Source organism: Hetaerina americana, unplaced genomic scaffold (genome assembly GCF_022747635.1).
Source record: "Hetaerina americana unplaced genomic scaffold, ioHetAmer1.1.p SCAF_10, whole genome shotgun sequence".
Classification (NCBI taxonomy): domain Eukaryota; kingdom Metazoa; phylum Arthropoda; class Insecta; order Odonata; family Calopterygidae; genus Hetaerina; species Hetaerina americana.
This window is the reverse complement of record NW_027286070.1, coordinates 42,115,008-42,135,656: the sequence shown is the minus strand read 5'-3', so window position 1 is coordinate 42,135,656 and position 20,649 is coordinate 42,115,008. Positions and strand designations below refer to the sequence as shown.

At 35.3% G+C, this 20,649-nt stretch overlaps 1 protein-coding gene across 1 annotated transcript; it reads right to left on the bottom strand.

The window, feature by feature from the left end:
- Positions 1 to 3,067: 3,067 nt before the first annotated feature.
- Positions 3,068 to 19,673, bottom strand: LOC139700313 (uncharacterized). Its single transcript, XM_071598953.1, has 10 exons — positions 19,651 to 19,673; positions 19,305 to 19,548; positions 18,976 to 19,203; positions 18,731 to 18,894; positions 16,504 to 16,829; positions 10,242 to 10,378; positions 6,185 to 6,291; positions 5,862 to 6,060; positions 5,501 to 5,623; positions 3,068 to 4,155 (listed from the first exon to the last, which is right to left on the bottom strand). The coding sequence occupies exons 1-10, from the start codon at positions 19,671 to 19,673 to the stop codon at positions 3,211 to 3,213; spliced, it is 2,496 nt and encodes an 831-aa protein (XP_071455054.1). The 3' UTR covers positions 3,068 to 3,210.
- Positions 19,674 to 20,649: the final 976 nt, after the last annotated feature.

The following is a 20,649-nucleotide window of genomic DNA, read 5'->3' as shown; positions in this document are numbered from 1 at the left end:
TTGATTTACATTGGAATGGGCAATAATGCCATTTTGCTTTCAAATTTTCTGTTGGTGTGACATTTTTCAAAATTTGATTTATGGAGTTCTTAAATGTGCTGTAAATATTAACGGATCTCAAGGATGACTTTGGTTTGTGGTGAACTTTTATCTGAAGAATAATTGTTAAAACTATTTTTACTTCATTTGTTCTTAATATTCATGATTGGTGTGGGTATAATACTTTCTCAATATGTTTTACCCTTACAATATGAGAAAATGTGAGCTCTTACATATTTGTAATTTATCTCTTAAGCTTTTCTAATTTCTGGATGCAGAAATTATTCATTTGAAGCTTGATTGGCATTGTCTTGATCGCAAATATCCTTGTGATCTGTTTTGGTCGCAAACTTGCTGCTCATAATTAATTTCATGTAATTATGTGGAAGTACGCTTCAGTATGAAATGATGCGAGTGCATAACTGCTGCCACTCTAATAATTTGGAATTAAGGGGCAATCACAAAGTTGGGGGCAAGGTGCTATGCTGGTTTGTTTCTGAAATTAGATGAACTAATCTGGGGAAGCCCTGTGTTACTTCATAGAGACTTGACACTGGAGGCACACAGGTTGAAGTATGATCGTTTGAAAAAATGTTTCAAGCAAAAAAGTTGAGGGAGCAGGCACCACTTAAGTTGGAAAAATTTTCAAGTCCATACAAAATCATGACACCATGTCACTCAGGTCTTTGGTATCCGTGTAATATTCAATTTTTTACGTGCCCACCTAACACAGTTGCAAATCATTTCAATGGCTTGCAAATTGCTCATCGTAAGCAATGTGATGGCTAATCATGGGAGTAACTTCAAATTATAGTTTGCCTGAAACAGTAAATACCCTTTAGAATTCCAATCTGGGAACAATTTGATGAATTAACTTATAGTTTTTATAACAAGCAGCTGAGAAAATACTGGAATTGAACTTGCATGTGTGAAATTCCCTTGCTAAGTGCCTTGATCACTACAAATTACCCCTCTATTGTGTTGCGAGTGGGAAATGTATAGTGTGGTTCAACTACACTTGATGAAGTCTGCTATTGATTCAAATTATTCTTAAGCAATTTAATATGGGACAAGTTAAGCATTTCTGTATCCTTTTTTAATACAGATGCTAGAAATTACAACAGATAATGTGCATAGCTGTGACATTCTTGTAGCTGATTAATTATATTTTGGCAGACTTTCTTGAGTAAAAGTAAAGAACAGACCTGTGGCCAGAAGGGAAGAAAAAAGGTTGAACCATATGTATGCATGTCGATTTGTCTCGTAAGAAAGAGCATTTGATGGGGCTGTAGGAGACCATAATGCTAGGCGTCTGATTCCCGCCTAGTAATCCTAGCAGACAGCATTTTTGGAAGCACAACTGGAGGAGGGGTGGAATGGTAAAGAGTTGATAAGTGGGTGGGAGGGAGTAGGTTTGGAATTTTGCTCAATGGCATGAAGATGTGGATTTTGTTGTTAGGGATTTAAACATGCTTACTGGATTTTAAGTCGGAAAGGTTGGTAGGACATGATGACAATGAGTGAATTGATTCTGTACCAAGTGACTGGAGTAGGAAAATACTAAAGATGAATCTGAGCCAGATATTTTTAATGTCTACCTTTCTGTGTATCCTTGCTATGAACCCCCTTTCAATATGATCATTCATAATGATTTTTTTTGCTGTTTGTATTGATTGATAACACCTACTACAGTTGAGAGTATGCCTTAATTGAATAATGATGTACAGTATTATTATTTGGCAAACCAGCTTTAATTAAAACATGTGCTTGTAGTCGGTAATCCAGACCAAATGAGTACTCGCATCCATTTTCTTGTAATTGTTTCAGAAGGTTCAAAATGATATTTCAAATGCGTAAAAACTTACCACAAAATTGATTTCAATCGTACATGATAATCCAAAGACAGTATTTTGTGAGCTGCAATTTTTACTATCTGTATTGGTATATTGTGAACACAAAGGAAGTCAACATGGTGAGGTACAAGTATATCATGTATTTATTGGTCATAATGTACTGTAAATACAATAAACAAACATTTGTTTAAATATCAGTTTTGCAGATGCTCAAGCAATACATAGCAAATTTGGAGACCATCCTGAGCAAAAATTAGAGTGTGACAAGTATTCAGTTGTAAAGATATGAGTGGGTTTCCATTAGATTGTGATAGTTCCAATACCAATCATAAACTTAACAATGAATTTGTTCCAGTTCAAAAGCACTTAGCAACTCCAAAAGCTTATGATGAACGTTATCATCCAAATAGTAAGAAAAACAATTTTCTTTTGAATGAGAATTTTCACATGAATATTCTCATAGAAGTTAAATGAAGTTCACATGTATAATACAATACAAAAAATTGAATATCCAGAATAAGCAATCAACTATTGTAATCTATTTAAGTATGCCTCTTCATATGGATAATAATTGTGACTGCAGAACCTGCTAAAAAAATCCCTTACACTGGACTTCCTTTATCTAGTCACGAACTTTCCAAATACTATTATCACACAAATCATATGTATGTATTTTCAAGGTATCTTCAGGTATAATTCAAACTTAAACCTCTGAAAAAGAGATTGGTTATTTACTAATCTCTGTAATTACCTCTTCAATCAGCCACAAAATGCTACAAGATTTGGTGTAAGTTTTATATTTTATTTTAGAAGCTAACCCTTCAGTAAGTCAAGTTGACATTTGTGCCAAATCCATAAAGATAAGCTTATCTCATAACAAGGACAAACACAAGCTCTAGGTGAAGGAAAATCTACATATGTGATAATCAAAAATGTAACCTCTGGAATAGTAGGTGAGGGCATCATTACAGAGACCGGCAAACTGCACATCTCCACTCCCACATTTTGACTGCATATATCTTGCAGAGTTGCAAGTTAAGTAAACTTCTGGATTTAAAAAAATCAGAATTTTACTTTTCTACTAAAACCTAGTTTTGTGCATTAGTTAAGTCTTAATGAGAATATTGCTCATTCCTCTAGTCTCCTTATTCTTAAGCACTTAAGAGTTTGTTATTTTGAAGGGTGGCATGATTCAAAGTGTAATATATCTATTGGTGATTTGGTCATTTAAAGACTTCTAATTGAAATGGTTATTTCAATAATAAAGCTAATCTTGAAGAATTTTAACATTTCTTTTGAAAAGTACTGATGGAGATAATCATTGAAATTTTTTCATTTGCTTATCTTCTCTAGATACCTTATGGTAATAGTACCTCATTTTGCATTCACGAAGTTTGGAATCAAGCATCGGAATAATGGAATCAATTGGGTTGGGTATAGGTTTATCAGAAGTCTCAGATTCTGTTATTGTTGGGAGAGATGGTATATACGAGGAGTGAATCAAAGGGGACACTCCAATGACATCTGACTTCAAATCAAATCGTGTCCGGGATGTATGCTTTATTTTCTGTTGCACTGAACATAGATATGGATCTGGTGAAGTAGTTTTTCCCACATGAAATAAGCTGGATTTAGAAATTTTTTCCTTTTCTGTTGGAAAAATACTCTTCCATCTCATTAAATTATCTCTAATTTTAGTTGTTTTCACCACATCAACAAAAGTCATTTCTTTTGCATCAATGTCAGTCTCAGCTGCACTAAAAGATTTGTCGTAGTTGGTTAGGAGAGAGATTTTTCGTTTAGTCATGTCAGTTACCACAAGACTAGGTTTTTTAATTGGCCATGAATGATATTTAGCGGGATGAAACTTGGGCTCGATTGGAGGCAAATCTACAGTTTTATTTGGTATTAAGCTGCCTAAACCATCTTTGCTATACTTCATTTCATCGTCCAAACCCATGGAAGATTGTATGCTTTCCTGTGACTTGGGTGTACTAGGTTGCTTCAAATAAGTAGTCTCTGACATTTTTGACATTTCATCACTTTCTTCTAATTCCTCCACAGTTTCTCTTAAACTAGGCTCAGATTCCAAAAGCTGAATTTCATGCTCTTCAGTTATGTCCTCGCCTATATCTTTTTTTACTAAAGGCAAAGTAAATATGTCTTCTGTGTATAAATTTGTTTCTAATTTTACCTCCAATTTTTCCTCTTCTTTTGCAAGTTCAGTTGGTGGTTGCGATCGTGGTCTTAATCCCTTGCGATGCTACAGAGGAAAATTTGAACTTTAAATTAAAAAAAGTATTGTTAGTGACATGGTGAAATTTATTTTCAAAAGTGAATATGAGTGTGAGTTTTTTGATGTGATAAAATTCTCATGACATACATAACTGCATTTGTCATCAAAAGGGAGTAAGTTATTATAATGCCTAAGGCATTAAAATTCCAAGCTATGTAGTCAAGAAGGATCATAGACATAAAATTAAACCCCCATATCCATGCAAAAAGGGCAAAGTAAGATATAATTTCATTAAAGAATGAGAAAATTGTTATTGTTTGGTGTGAATTTGGAGTTTAAACTGCAAGAGAGAGTATTTTTAGGGTTTACTTGACTGTGATGTATATTAGAGAGACTCAAATTCATCATTTGGTACCAATGATTTGCAAAATAAAAAATTAGTGTCGGTAAGCAAAAAGGGCAATGTATAAAAATTAGGTCCTCGCCATTAATTATCACATAGAAATGATACATAGGTAACCCAGGACACCCATGTAAGGAAAAATCAACTAAATGTGGTAGTACTTGGGAGTGTTTGCAATGAAAATAAGAGAGATAGGGTGCAAAGAATGTAGATCATCAATGATCAGGTACTTATGGACAAGCATGTAAGAAGTACTATGGTACTTTAGCCTTTGAAAATATGAATTGGAATTGAACCATCAAATGGATAAATGAGAATATAGTAATGGTTTCAGAGAAAGGGGCCTCGGAAGAATGTCAGAATTGCATTTGGTTGAAGAGACTATCTACGGAAGGATTATTTGAAGTCTCAGGAGCAGATGAGTATATATGAAATAGTTTGTGAATGTGATGGAGGAAATAGATTGTGTGAGGATTGGGCTGTATGCAATAAATAGGTAATGGAGTAAATTTCCTTCAGCAACCTAAAATGAGGATTTTCTTGAATGTATCTGCCTTGAAAGAGAATAACTTGAAGGGTATAAATATTGTAAATCCCTCTAAAGCCACATGTTCACCTTTACTCTGTTTCCATTTGAGTCAATTCAATTATTGCATCTCTGAATGAAAAATATGAATTTCTCTTTCTAATGAATGTATTTGCACACATGATTAAATAGGAAGGGGGCCATAGGAAGAAACTGTATTACCCTTCCCTCAATATAGGTACCTACTCTCATATTTTCTTTTTATTCATACTGTCTCTGTTTTATTGAAAGCTCAGATTATTTTCCATAATCTACAGAATTAGTGATTTTATAAGGATGAATTTAATTTCATTTTCGGTTTTATTATGCTAAGAGGTAAGACAAAACTTCAGATTGGTCTAGTACGTTTCTTCATGAACTAGGTGACAAAATGCATTGCCTACCTTGGGGATTATTCTTCGGAAGAAAATATCTTTTACTTGTTTCTCATATCTTTTTATCTTTCTATAATAATTATCAGCCACCTCAGATTTATATAATTCTTCTTCTTTCTTCAAAATTAATCTCTGAAATAAATTAATTCATGTTAGTTAATACTGCACTAAGGTATTTCAGTTATGATGTATGCCAAAAAGATTCTGTGACTTTCATAAACACTCAGTTTCTTTATATTGTGCATGTAATTCAACTATTAAGGAAAAAACTAATGTATAACATCTCCTTTCAATAGCTCAAATTCAAGATTTCAAGTGTACTGATCTTTGGTGCCAATTGACAACCATAATATTACTTCCATGAAACTACCTTTATCAGTGGTGGAGGTAAGTTGCTTATTTCCCATAATACTGAGGAAACATCATTTGAAAGGTGGTTTAGAATGGATGACAATCCAACATTAAGTTTGGTTGGATTTAATAACATGTTGTAAGCCCCTTCAATAAGAGCTCTTGCTTCAATGTGAGGATCACTCAGTATAATGTCAGTCACGTTATTCTTTTCTTTCCTACTCCAAAATAAGAGCATACATTTTATGATGATTTAATCTTAATAAACTAGGTACTTACTCTTATTCATTTGGCTACTCCAAAATTATAAGTCATGTCTCATTGGCACTATATATTACCTACATTGCTAAATCATGCAGTTCATTTTTTCTCTTTTCAAGCCAAGAAAAATCCTCCACAAAACTGTTGTATTCACTCTTCAGTTTCTGCATTTCCTGTTGGCATATTTGCTGAAAAATTGTGAAATTAGTTTTCATATTTTCATTTTTTATTCATGTCACATTTATGCTGGTAATCATTGATGTCAATTAATCTGTTATAAGACAATAAATTACCAAACCACGGTCTGTCTACTTTCATACTGGCTCCAAAATGTGTCCAGTAGTGATAAGGGTAATAGAAACAGAACGTTATCAAAGGATTAGTGTTTTCATAATTTATGTTATAAAAGACTTATCAAAGTATGGATGCACTTACATCTTCAATTATTATATCAGGCAACCATCACACATTTATCAATAAAGATACAGAGACAGTGAACAGCAAACATGGCAATACACCTTGTTTTGCAACATGCTGTATTTCACAAGTCAAGGTCTTGTTTAGTCTAATACTTGCCATACTACTTTATTACATTACTTTTGTAGCATTTTATAACTTCATTCACTCCATATTCTCATGAAATCTTCCTTGCATTTACATGATTGACCCAGCCTTTTTGAAATGGGCACACACACAATTCACTTTTTCTCATGCCCACAAATTTCTCTAGTTCTCACTGAATTGCAAACTGATGGTCCTTGCAATTCACACCTGGTATGAAACCAAATTGCCCTTCCCTGATTTTGATCATTGATACTGTCTTTCCTCCTCTTTCAATCAATAACTTAGTGAACACTTTCCTGGTATGCCCAAAAGACTAAACACTCTGTAATTTCAACATTCCATCCAACTCTCCCTCCCTTAATGTAACGGCACACATTTCGAATTCTTCCAATCATTCGCCATAACTTAAGTTTTCCAAAATAGTTTATACATTTTGAAATGAGTTATAATTAACTTTTTCCCCGGCACTTCAATGCTTCGGTAAATATAAAATCTATGCCTGATACTTGGCCATACTTCAAAATTCTGACTGCTATTACAAACTCAGTTTCATTTTATATCATCTTCCATGAATTCATTTCAACTGGCTAATGCACGAATGAATTAAAGACTCAAAACCACTATTATACAAACATCAAAGTTATTCTACCTACTATAGATTTTTTTACCTACCAAAGATATTGCCTACAAGTTTTGGCTAACCTAAGTGACAAATTATTTCTCCTTATCACAAGAGTTTACTTTTGTTTTCCCTCAATTATTTCTTTCTTCATTTCTCCATAACTTTAGCTTCCTTTAATGCTGTCAAAAAAGTATATTCTCTTCCCTCATCTACCCCACACGGCCAACATTCTACCTTCTATCACAGCCTTTACCGCTCCAGTTTTCTCTCCTCGCCCACCCTAACCTCTGCATTTTCCTTAGCTTCCATCCAACTTAATTTCCTCCTTTCTTCAACATGCCCACATTTCAAAAGCTTCCAGTCTCGGCTCATCCTCTTCCCTCCATATCCAGGTTTCATATCCAAAAAGCACTAATCTCCATTAGTCCTCACTAATCTATCCATTACATCTTTACTTAGCAGAATTATCATCAATTCTCTTCTGGTAAATGCTTTACACTACCGCACTTCTCCTAATATCCCCATTAATATGGTCATTTTCATCTAAAATAATGCCCAAATAGATTGACTGCTCTGCCTGTTCTAGAATATTCCCTCCAACTATAGAACTTAACCTATTTTTCCTACTTCTCGAGAATCTCATTATTTTTGTTTTTTCGTGATTAGTCCTCATCCCATATCTCTTGCATTGTTCCTGTCAAGAACTCCATAGTAACTGCTATCTCTAGCCATTCCAACTAACTCTGCTTGGTCATCTGCAAATCTAACTGATTTAATCATCTTGTTACCCATATTTTTACCATTTCAGGCCATTCGATTCTACCCTTAAAATTTTTTTCAGCATATAAATTGAAAAATGCCAGTGTCAACAGGTAACCTGTTTTACTCCCCTGCCTTTCACTTCATTGGAGATAACCAAATGATGAAACTCTTAAGTGATCCCACCAAAAGGCTCCAAAAATAAGCGATAAATTCTCTAAACTTGTTTTCCAGCATAGTAAACTACAAGGAGGTGTACAAAGTAGCTATGAATTAACAAGCCCCTAGGTTTTACAAACTACCAAAAATTCAGAAAGTGTCTCTACATCACCTGTGGTGTAAAGTGTGTAGGGATCAACAAGGAGGCTCACAGCCATACCATTTTCAGAGAATTCACTAGTTTCAAACCCAAACACAGAGTCCACAATCCATGAGAATTTTGCAACAGACTCTGTAAAGGTACCTGCCACTTGAAAACACACCCTAAAGTCCTTCGACTTCACCAATTTATTCACCAGTATTCCAATCTGGCTTAAATGGTGATAAGTGTATTTGCTAAAATACACTCCTGAATGAGTTGATGGCTCTCCTGAAAGTGTGCATGGAGAACCAATTCATTTTTAACAGAGACTGTTTCTAGGATATGGGATGCTTAGCAATGGGGTCCCCTTTGTTACTATTCTTCACAAACCTTGGGGCAATGGGCAATTTGGTGGAAAAGATATTCAATTCAATTCAAGTTCAGTGAACACCACACACAATAATGTCTATTATGTGTTTCATGTTGATGATAGATTTTCAGTATCAATTGAAAACATCTTAGATACCATCCTGAATTCTTTCATCATTTGTACAAAGGCATAAATTTCATCTACAAAAGGGAACAAACAATTGTATGCATTTTCTGGATGTCATTGTTTCCCCAGACAGAAATAGATTTGAGTTTGTGATTTCAGAAAAATCTCCACTACACGTCATGCAATTCACTCAACTCATACCATCACATTTCACAGAAACTATCAGCTCTCCATTTCCTTTAAAAGTGGATGCTAAACATACCATTATCAGAAGAATCACGTAACCCGCGAATGAATTTTTGTGGGTTATGTGTGTGTCCATGTATTTATATATACACAAACACAGATATATATATATACGAGGGTCATCCGGAAAGTAGTACCCGTTCGTGCCGCATGAAGTGCTGACGACGCGAGTAGCCGCTGGACGAGGTCAGATAGCTTCAGTGGCTTGTCTGCCTTCTCTGAGCCAAGTTGCGTGACGCTAGCATTGCCTGTGTTGTTTCTGTGATTGTTTACAATGTTTAAAAAAATTGAGAACGCCGCCAGTTGTGAAGTGAGGGCAGTGATTAAATTCCTCAATGCAAGAAACGTTCGCCCATGTGATATTCATCGCCAATTAAAGGAGGTGTATGGAGACAATGTAATGGACGAGTCGTCTGTTCGGCGGTGGTGTCGCAACTTCAACATGGGGAGGGGGAACACACACGACGATGAGCGTTCGGAGAGACCGTCTGTCATTACAGACCAACTGGTGAGCTCAGTTGACGAATTCGTGAGGAACGATCGGCGCGTCACAATTGATGACATCTTTGAGCATTTTCCCAATGTTTCTCGAACAATTGTTCATGAAATTGTTAAACACCATCTGCATTATGCAAAAATTTGTGCAAGATGGGTCCCTCGCGTATCTCAATGAGCTGGCGGCGAAGGACTATGCAGCAGGAATACAGAAACTTGTCACACGTTATGACAAATGCCTTAATTTGCTTGGAGATTATGTTGAGAAGTAGTTTAAAGTATCCTCTTTCAAATAAAATTTTTTATGTTTGTTAATATTTACTTTTGTGTCTTTATTTCACGAACGGGTACTACTTTCCGGATGACCCTCGTATATACACATATATACACACATACATATAAACCAGTCATACCATAATAAAGTTTGGTGAAATCTAGTTGTTTTTCTTCTTCATCAAGATGCATTTTTATAAGCTAGGGATTGATACCATTGAAGTGATTTCTCAATTAATGAATTATCCAAGCTGCATTATGATTCATGAATATTTTGAAAATTTAGACAGCCCTATAGGATAATGTATAAACATTTTAATCAAAAAAAAAGGTTTATTCAAGCCTAAAACATACAATTTAATGCAAGAAAAGGATCACATACCTTTAAATCTTTAAAGAACTTATTAAGTACTTTGTTCTCCTCTTGTAACATCATGGCATTAGAAAGAATATTTGAATTTAATTCCACCAAATAGTTAAAGTAGTCTTTCAACTGTTTTGGGTCAGAAAAGAACAATTCTGCAAATGAAAAGAAAATGATTCAACTTAAGATAGGACAGAATCCTTTTATCCATAAAATATGTACAGTATTTCAACAAGCAGGGTAAAGTTATTGTGCCAATTACATCACACTGAGTGAAACTAACCATGAACATCCAAAATTAGAAGCAAGATACATCACTCTTAATGATTAAAACAGAAGATATAGATGATTAAAACCAATCTTGTCCTTGTGTGAGGCCACCAAAAGAAAGCTGTGCTCCCAGCCATTTCCATACTTTTTTACAAATCAATATGCATTTCCTCTCCAAGGAATAATTATTGTGATTTCCCATGCCCATGGGCTGTCATTTCTGCTCTCAGATACTCTCCTGGGCAGTTGTGAAAAAAACTAATAAATTCCCCAAGATCCTAGTAAATCCCTCTCCAAATTGTTGGGGTAAATGGATATTCCATTACGATGCTGGTTTGCGTAAGATGGGAAAGATAAAAGAAGCCCAGGAAAAAGTGAAAAGCATCAATATTTCTTTAAGCACATGAACTATATTTATATCTCTATTTCATCCCCTATATTCAATTGTTTATACACTGATTAGCAGGGAAGACTATATTAAAAAATGTTGACAGTGGTAAGAGGAGGTTTAACAGAATATTGTGTTTTGCTATGCTCCCAATCTCATCTATCTTATTTGAGGTGTTTAGTGGGGGGCTCAATATATGCTCTGGGGGACTCGCTTTATGTCTAGATGGAAATTAAGAGCACAATATATGATAACTTTAATACCAGAAGGGCAACCTATCATTTTGTTTAGAGATCCTTGAAGTAAAAACCCCATGTCCTAAATCTCTTACCATTTATTGCATGGTAGTCTTGCCATTCTCAATGATTCCCATTTTGACAAAACATTAAACTTTGTTTTCAATTAGGATGGGAATTGGAAAAAAATGTATCTTGACAACCTGTCAAAATGATGCAAAGAATTTTCTGCGTTTTAGTCCAACAATTACATATTTTGGTTCAATAAATATCTCTCATTATACTTACTAGCAGCCAGCTGCTTTTAATATCTCTGATTGCTCAATGTTATAATTTTTTATTCTCAATTTTCCATATATACCTACATCATGTATTTTGGTATTTAAACCAAGAGTTTGCTATAGTCAAACTATTTCTCCTGCAAAACTATTAGTTTAACCCTATGGTCATTTCTTTTGCCTGAATCATAGCCCCCCACCATCTTTCTATTTGCCCACTGTCACATATAAAACCCCCATCAGTAGCAAATATTTCCTTCCAGGAACTCCCATAATTATTTCCTCTAATTGATTGTACATGGTCTGCACCAAAAATAAGAAGAAATATTCCGAGAAAAAATTCATTGTAGATTTATGTAAAGCTTAAAAAAATTCTTTAGAATACATAGAACCCTTGTGAATCAATACCAGGGCCTCAGTCAGTCGTGACATGATTCCTGGAAAGCATCTATGGTAACCCCCTGCCCCAAGGGAAGAAAAAGGGTTCCCTTTCCTTTTTTACCTTTTACTCCATCCTTTGACTTGTGGTGTTAGCCAGCTAATCTCATTTGTGCTTTGCTTTTAAAAATGAACTGTTGAAGGCTATTGGAGTTTTTCATTTACTCAATGCTACTATTTATACAATCATTACTGAATTAAAAATGTGCTGATCTTAGTAGTACTATGGTGAATTCAGATTATGAAGTGCCCAGAAGTGTAAGATAACACATTAAAATTAAATATGAGGTTTTTGAGTACATACTTGCAGTGAGGAAATTCCTCTGTTCAACATTGAAAACTTTAATCTGGTAACATCCTATTCTAGAACTGTGGCTAAAAATGGTGGAACTGTCATTTATGTGAAGAAAAACTTACTGTGCAAGAAGCTTGAAGTAAATCAGTTTTCTAGTGAAGTTAATTGTGAATTATGTGCTGTTACCATAAAGGAGTATAATGTTATTATTGTGTGCGTATATCGATCCCCATCAGGTGATATTAATATTTTCTGTGATAAATTGGAGCAGAGTCTTATGTGGTTCTCTAGGCTGGGTCTCGAAATCATTTTATGTGGTGATTTCAACGTAGATATACGTCATTCATCCAGTGCTTCTATTGCTCTCACTTCTCTGATACAATCATTTAACTTACATTGTGCAAATAGGGAACCAACAAGACTTGACTCCTGTCTGGACAATGTTATTACTTGCCTAAACACTGAACAGTACTGTATCAGGGTCATCGACCCTGGTTTATCCGACCATCTAGCTCTTAATTTCCAATTCTCAAACAAAAAGTGCCAAAGTAACACAACAGGTAGGACTACCCATACCTTCTGCCATCCAATTACCTTTCATGGGATTGGTGAATTGAAATCACTCCTATCAAACATAACCTGGTATTCTCTGCTCACCTTTGCAAATGGCAATGACAACTTTGCTTGCTTTTTTGAAATTTTTTTGTCCTTCTTCCAACAGTGCTTCCCCAAGAGACTTGTGAATCATTCATATAGTTTCAAAAAGTCCCTGAAATGGTTCACTCCCGAGCTTTCTGAATTACGATTGCATGTAATCCAGCTGCGTCAAAAGTACACTCGCACTGGCAATGATGAGGATAAAAGGACATGGAGACAACTTAAATCCTTTTATAACAATCAAATAATACATTCTAAACGTAGCTTTAACTCCGGTCATATAGGTAATGCTACTAACCATTTAAAAGCAGCCTGGCAGGTCATAAATAAGGAGATTGGTCATTCGAGGGGCGACCTGGACCTTCCATTTAAGCCTGATGACCTGAATAAGTTTTTCATAGAATCAATTGCTGACCTTGTGTCAAATTTTGATTCAACTCCAAGCACTGCCTTGCCTCTTCTTAATAATTCACCAGCAACATTATCTCCCTTCAAATGGAAATGGATTACGGAAGACGAAATCCGTCAAATTATCAAAACCTTAAAATACTCTAGATGTACTGATGTCTATGGGCTATCGGTCAACTTAATTAAAGATCTTGTGGGTTTCATAGAGGTACCCCTGGCGCTAATTCTAAATTCTTGCTTTCAATCGGGCATCTTTCCTGATGCTTTGAAAATATCAAAAACGATACCTATTCATAAAAAAGGAGACAAAACGTTACCGTCCAACTATAGGCCTATTTCTTTAATACCGGTATTTGGAAAAATTTTTGAAAAGGCTATTAAGGTTCAGGTTTATGAGCACTTTCAAGTTAACAATTTATTCTCTCCTTCGCAATTTGGCTTTCGTAAAGGCTACTCCACTACTTCAGCTGTCGAGTCCGCAATTAATCAAATTCTAAATGCTTTTCTAAGTAAATCCTCCATTGTTATAACTGCATGTGACCTTTCTAAAGCATTTGACTGTGTTGCTCATCCAATTCTTCTGGAAAAACTTCATTATTATGGTTTCAATGATCTTGAATTACAATTTTTTGAGTCCTATCTCACTGATCGATCCCAATGTGTTTGCACTAATAACAATCTTTCCTCACCCCTGAAATTAGTCTATGGAGTTCCTCAAGGATCAGTCCTTGGCCCTCTTTTATTCCTTATTTTAATTAATGACCTACCGTCAAATGTCTCCTGCAAGTCCATACTCTATGCTGATGATACCACTTTTGTTCACGAGTCTAAGAATGTTAATTCTAGTACTATAACCAATTGGTGTTTATCAGAAGCATCAAACTGGTTTTCTGCAAACGGTCTGGTTCTAAATAATGATAAAACTCAGTCCCTGGTCTTCTCACTAAGTACCATATCTAATCCCCCGAGTACCATTAAATTACTTGGTTTCGAACTCGACCAAAAATTGACTTGGGAGCCTCACATACTGGGCACACTTGGAAAATTGTCAAAGGCTGTGTATATGTTACGTAAACTCAAATATATTATTCCAAAAGAGTTCCTTATTCAGGTATACTATGCTTTATTTCATTGCCACATTGACTATGGTATTGTACTTTGGGGCCACTCACCTTCCACAAATATGTTATTTAAGATGCAAAAAAAGGCAGTCAGAATTATTTCCTTTTCACCCCCAAGAGAACATTGTAAACCTCTGTTCTGTAATTTGGGCATCATGACTCTGCATAGTCTGTATATCTATAAATGCCTATGTAATGTCAAGGAAAACCTTAGCTCTTTCGAGAAAAGGTCTAACTTCCATTCTCATAATACAAGGAACAGCGATACACTAGACATTCCCTATTGCAGATTAGCCAAGAACAGCAATTCTTTCAATATTCTAAAAATTCGTTTGTTTAATAGATTGCCCTCTGAGGCTAAAGTTGTGAGTGTGCCCAAGTTTAAGAAAGTTATCCGGAACTGGCTGACTAAAAAAGCATTCTACTCAGTAAATGAGTTTTTTGATTCAAAAATTGTGTGGTCCATGATAGACATACAATCATTTGTCTCACCAAATGTATTTTGACTGTAATATGTAATATTTGATTTGTAATATGTGTTTATGTAACCATAATCTCTAAACTATGTATCTCTATGACGAAGACTATTGCAAAACTATTTTGTTTAATGTCCAATAATTATTATTATTATTATTATTACTTGCAAGATATTGCTAATGCAAAATAGTAAAATACATATTGAAGTAACCACCTCTGAGAGTTCTGTTTGAGGCCCCAACCAGGCAGTTGATGTTTATGTCTTGAATCGGAATTTTAAAAATAAAATATAGGTGGAATAGTGTCAGTACTAGAAATTTCAACTTCAATGAATGGGAAAGGGTCTGTTCTGAAAATTTAAGGTGAACAAATACCTTCAGATTGCAATGTGGTAGTTTGATTTTCTTCAACCAAATAATGCAAACAAAGAGGACTGAAAAGTACTGACTCACTCCTTAACTATCTCTCCAGTTTAGTCACATCATGAAATAACTGCTTAAGTTTTCCACATGCAGTCAGCTCTCCATCTCAACTTGCCAATCCAGTTGCAAAGGTTTTTTAAATCTTACCATCAAGGAAAAAATAAAAATACTCTCTCCCATTCTCAGAATTATTAAAGTAAGGCATGACGTTTACATTTTGCCTCTTCAATCTTATAATTCTTCCATAGAAATTCTATTTAAACCTTATTAGTTCTAACATTTCTACTTTCATCAATATTATTGACAAAATCAATTCTCCTGATTTCTTGGACAGAATAAATGCCCATGTACCAAATTTCAGTCTGTGAAAAGATAACATTTTTTGGCATTCCTTTCCTAGGCCAGACCTGTACTTACCATACCCAATATGTACGTAGAAATTATAGTACGGCTAAGTCTTTGGAGAATATTGATTTCTCAATATTTCAAAGCAATTTTTCTAATAATGATGATCTCTAAATTCCGAATGTTCAACTAAATTCATATGTATGGTATTGTTTCAATATATCTTTTCATTGATATTTTTATTTATTAGTGGTACATTGAAATGCGCTTCATGACAAACTGTGTCCTAGTAGACAAATGTCCATAAATAAATAAATGACTATATGAATAAATTAATGAAGGAAGGTATTAGCTAGATTCCCAGAAATATTTGAAAGGAAACCTACATGCTTATTGGGGATGGAGTTGGGAGTAGATTGGGGCAGTTTGATGGATCGATCAATTTAGATGGGAGAGGAGGAAGGGTTCTATATCATACATTAATGGGAGGCTTGAAAGTAATCAACCTAAAGATTGGTTTTGACAGGTGAGGGTAGAGGTCACCCAAAACTAAGCCTTGGGCTGGCAAAAATCATACATTTGGGTCAATTCCTTTTCCAATGCCACTATTTGGTTTTTACAAAGTTCTAGTGACTAGAATAACTTATAATTTTTATTAAAAATAAATATTGGAGTGGGTTGTCAAAAAGCATTACCTGGGATTTGAACCTGGGTTCCAGATTCTGTGCTCTACCAATAGGCTACCATGTTGCCATTTGAAACATGCAATAAAATAATAGTAGCATGTAAAAGTACAAAGAGTTGTATTGCTTGAGTAAAAAAGGATAATTATCCTGATATCAAAAAACCTGTTGTTTTTCAACAAATTTTTTTTCAGGTTGGTTATTGACTACATGGGAAATATCATTATATATACATAAAGGTTAACTTAGAAAGGGTATATACCAGGAGGCTCTTCTTCTGCTGTGACATCATAAAAAAATTGCACCAATTCATCCAGAGGCTGAGCTGGGTCAATGGAGCTGATGTGATAGCGATCACAAACAGTTGGCAGCTGAGCTAATATTAATATGTTTTCATCAACATGAATTCGGTCATATTTTTTTCTCCATGGCAATGGACTTATTCGATATAAGAATCCTTGATAGGTTTTTAATGATCTCCATTGATCTTCTAAATTATATAAATTACAGCAAACAATTTGGACCTTATCTTGTAACTTTTTCCTTCTCTGGTGAGCAGTTAATAATTTTTTTCTCGTTTCCTTTTGCCTAATAATGAAGGAGAAGATTTTAAAATTGATTAATCTTTTATTTATTCTGTACCTATTTATGCGAGTAGAAAATTTAAGAAAGTGAATGACATTGGCCCATGCCAAAAAGTACCTACATACTTATTAGCCTAAAAAATGGCAAACTCTTTTAATATTTGCAAAATCTTGACTCACCTGAATGTTTACCATAAACAATTCTTCTTTGTATTGATTTGCTAGGTTACGAAAATGGATACGGTTTATATAGTTAGTGAAGGGCAAGGGATGGATTGCAAATGAAAGGTAGGAGGGGGGAAGAGACAAGAGAGAGAAGGGAAGGAGAATGAGTTTGAGCCATTTTTACCTTACCAACACATTGGAGTTCATTCTTCTTAGCAACAGAATGTAGCAAGGGTGGGATTTAAATGAAGTAGAGGGGTCAAGAGATTGTGTAATTCCAAAGAAACTGCGGGAGATGCCGCAACAGTAACTTTTAACGGAGTCATCCGCTAATGTGCATTTCAATGCAACAATTTCAGAGTTTAAAAATCATTCGCCTTGACTGGGATGGAAGGCGAATGATTTTTACACTCTGAAATTGTTGCATTGAAATGCACATTAGCGGATGACTCCGTTAAAAGTTACTGTTGCGGCGTCTCCCGCAGTTTCCTTCAAAATTTGTCAAAGTATAAACACCATAAGTGTTTAAAGTTGGCTTTAACCTCGTGGACTGTGGCGCGTCGCGCATGACTATGAATGCCTGTGACATTGTATGTACGGTATTTCGTCACATCTTGTTCCTTTAAAAGCCCCAAAATTTCAGAGTTCAAGAGGACGCCTCGGTAGCTTAACTGGCTAAAGCACTTGACTGGATATTGAGGGATCTGGGTTCAAATCCCAGTCAAGGCAAATGATTTTTAAACTCTGAAATTGTTGCATTAGAGTGTGTAATATTGATATGGCTTATAGATATTAGACAAAAGAAAGGAGGTTTGGGGAAAATCCTTTCTAATGGTTGTGAGAGTGGTTCTAGGAATTAAGAAATAGGGTGAATACGAGTGAAGGTATCCAAACATATTCTTTAATTATTGAAATGAAATTGTTGACTTTGTAATTCCACACACTTTATTTAGAATATGACCTAGGTTTTGACGTTGGATGTCATCATCAGGTCCTATCAAGATCAGGTCCCGACGATGATGATGTCCAATGTTAAAACCTAGGACGTGTTCTAAAGAAAGAGTGCATGGAATTACAAAGTTACTTATTTCATTTCAATGTTATAGAGGAATGTTTTTGATGTTTGTCTGATTACAGGGGAAATAGTCATTGGAAATGATTAGCTCTCAAGAGTCAGAAGAATTGGTTGCCTGTGAGACAATCATATTTTCAACAGGCATCAATGATGAAATGCTGACTGAGACTGCAGTTCAATGTGAAATTAAATAATTTTTGGCAACAAGGGAGGAAAGAAATTAATTATCAACCTGTCAGTCTTTGGACGATAAGTCAACTTACTTCAAGCTGTTACCAAAAAATACCAAAGTAAATGATGCGTCAGTAACATTTATAATATATATCTAAATGCGATATCAAATATTTAGCTTCAGCCAATATGTTAGACAGGTACCGCCATGCACTAATTATTTGGGTTTGGAGCTATACGAAAGCAATTCGTATGCTCTTACTTCCCATTCAAGAGTAAGAGGCATAAAAACTGAAGTTACCATCCCTTTCAAAATGAAATGTTTCTCTTCATTATTTTATATGTTAATATCTTACAATGAAACCTCAAGAGAGATTTTTAGCAGGGTTGAAGCTGAGTTTATATATGGCTATATACTTATTGTTGGCAATATAGTTGACCACAATTATGCTTTTGACTTAACCATTCAACGTGCTTGAAATATCACTACTCACCTCTCATGCACTTCAGCTGTTATTTTAAAGTCTTTGTATATGGAGTTCCAAGATTGCTTCTCATGAAATGGAAAGCTTTTTTCTGCCTGGCTGAGCCTTTTTTGTTTCCCAAGTAACTGTCTTCGTAGGTCATTTATATTCTCATGTACTTCAAGTATGTTAGCCTATAAGTTCATGGATTTGGTTTTCTGACTGGTTGACTCATTGACAGTGATCAAGCTCTAACATAAAAAGCAGAAACTCACCCTTGTAAAGAATAGTTCTATTTCTCTTTTGAGAAATTCCCTGCGTTTATACTGTCTTACGATGGGCCTGCCTTGAATCGTGCTGAAAAATCCTGGATCAATATCAGTTTTGGCTGGAACTATGATACCAGGAACTTGAACCTTGATTCTTTCTGAAAGTCTACAACTAATCCGTGTGCGATGAGTGAGTCTTTTATGCAACGGGTGCTGCTGATCTCTGACTCGAGCCTATTATGGAAGAAGATTTGCACACATCGTATGTGCTTAACAAGCGATACCAATGCATAATTTAGGACCTAGGAAAACTGACCTTACTCCTCCTTACTTACATTTCTTCGAGCCTCCAAGGTAGTACTCGGTATAATTTGATAACCTTTGCCTATGGCTCCTTCAGAGTCGTCAGAAAGGTCTGATTCCTCATCTTTAACATCGCCTAAGTCATTTAGTGTCGTCTGCGTTTTTGATCTCCTTATTGAAATCCCGATGGCACGATATTTGCTCCATTTTTTATATTTCCTGTCTTTAATTTTGAGAGTGGCAATCAATTGTTTATCTGGTTTATGCAAAGTAGGGCTAAAAAATTAAGGGGAAAATGTTGATTTAATTATGAATAAATATAAGCAACTACTAATGAAATAAAGAAGTTTAAATAACTTTCTATTTCAACAATCAGACCTTTGAATCCTAGATCCTGACATATCTCGCAAATTCACAGACTGACAATCTTATTGTTAGGCATTACTGGTACCATGGAAACGAGACCGGTAACTATGATGCCATGTCTTCAATACAAACCCGATCGACAGCATGCAGTTCTATGTGGCTGGTAGGAAAGTTGTTTAGGGGGATACTTTCAATGCAATTGAAATAACCTTTTTTGAGGTAAAAACATACGTAGAATGGAGTGCCTTGGTCTTACTACCTCCTGAAGGATTACACATTTGCAAAGAATACTTGGTAATTATAGCTCGAACACGAACCGGGCTTGATTTGCAGCTTTCTTTATTCTCAATTTACAACTTGATTTCGAGTCCGGTAAACGTAAATATATGTGTAGTTTTGTTTCGGTACTAGAGTTTAATTACGGCAAGTACTAGTAGAGAAATTCAATATAAGAACAAAGGATGGTGGGAAAGACTTAGTAGTTTTGACCATTAACGAATATCCAAAATGTAATCATAGAGACGATATTGTGTCGCATCGCTAACACAAATGCAAACCCATGGACAATTTATACCATGAGATTAACTGAAGATAAATGTTTGGTTTCCGTGAAAAATCACGGGAGGGAAAGATGTCACTCATGATTGGCATAAACTATTCTGATCACTCCAATTAGAAACTGAGCATACAAAACGCGAATTTAATAACCACCGACAGACTTGAGACGATCAGTCATGAATCGTTCAATTGAATGAGTCACTCAAGTGAATGTGACGACCGCAGTCATTAGGAATTAGATCAACGAGTCTTTAGATAACGTTTGGCGATTGGGATTGCTGACTATAGAGATGTCTTCCCATGGTTCCGAAATGACTCGGAGAATTGAGGGACTCAAAGGAATCACTCAAGTGAACGAGTCGTTCAGGTGAGGCGATCCAATTGACTGGATTCAGTACATTGAATCATGCGGCATATGGGCAGTCTACAAAGCAGTACACGAAATTCAACACT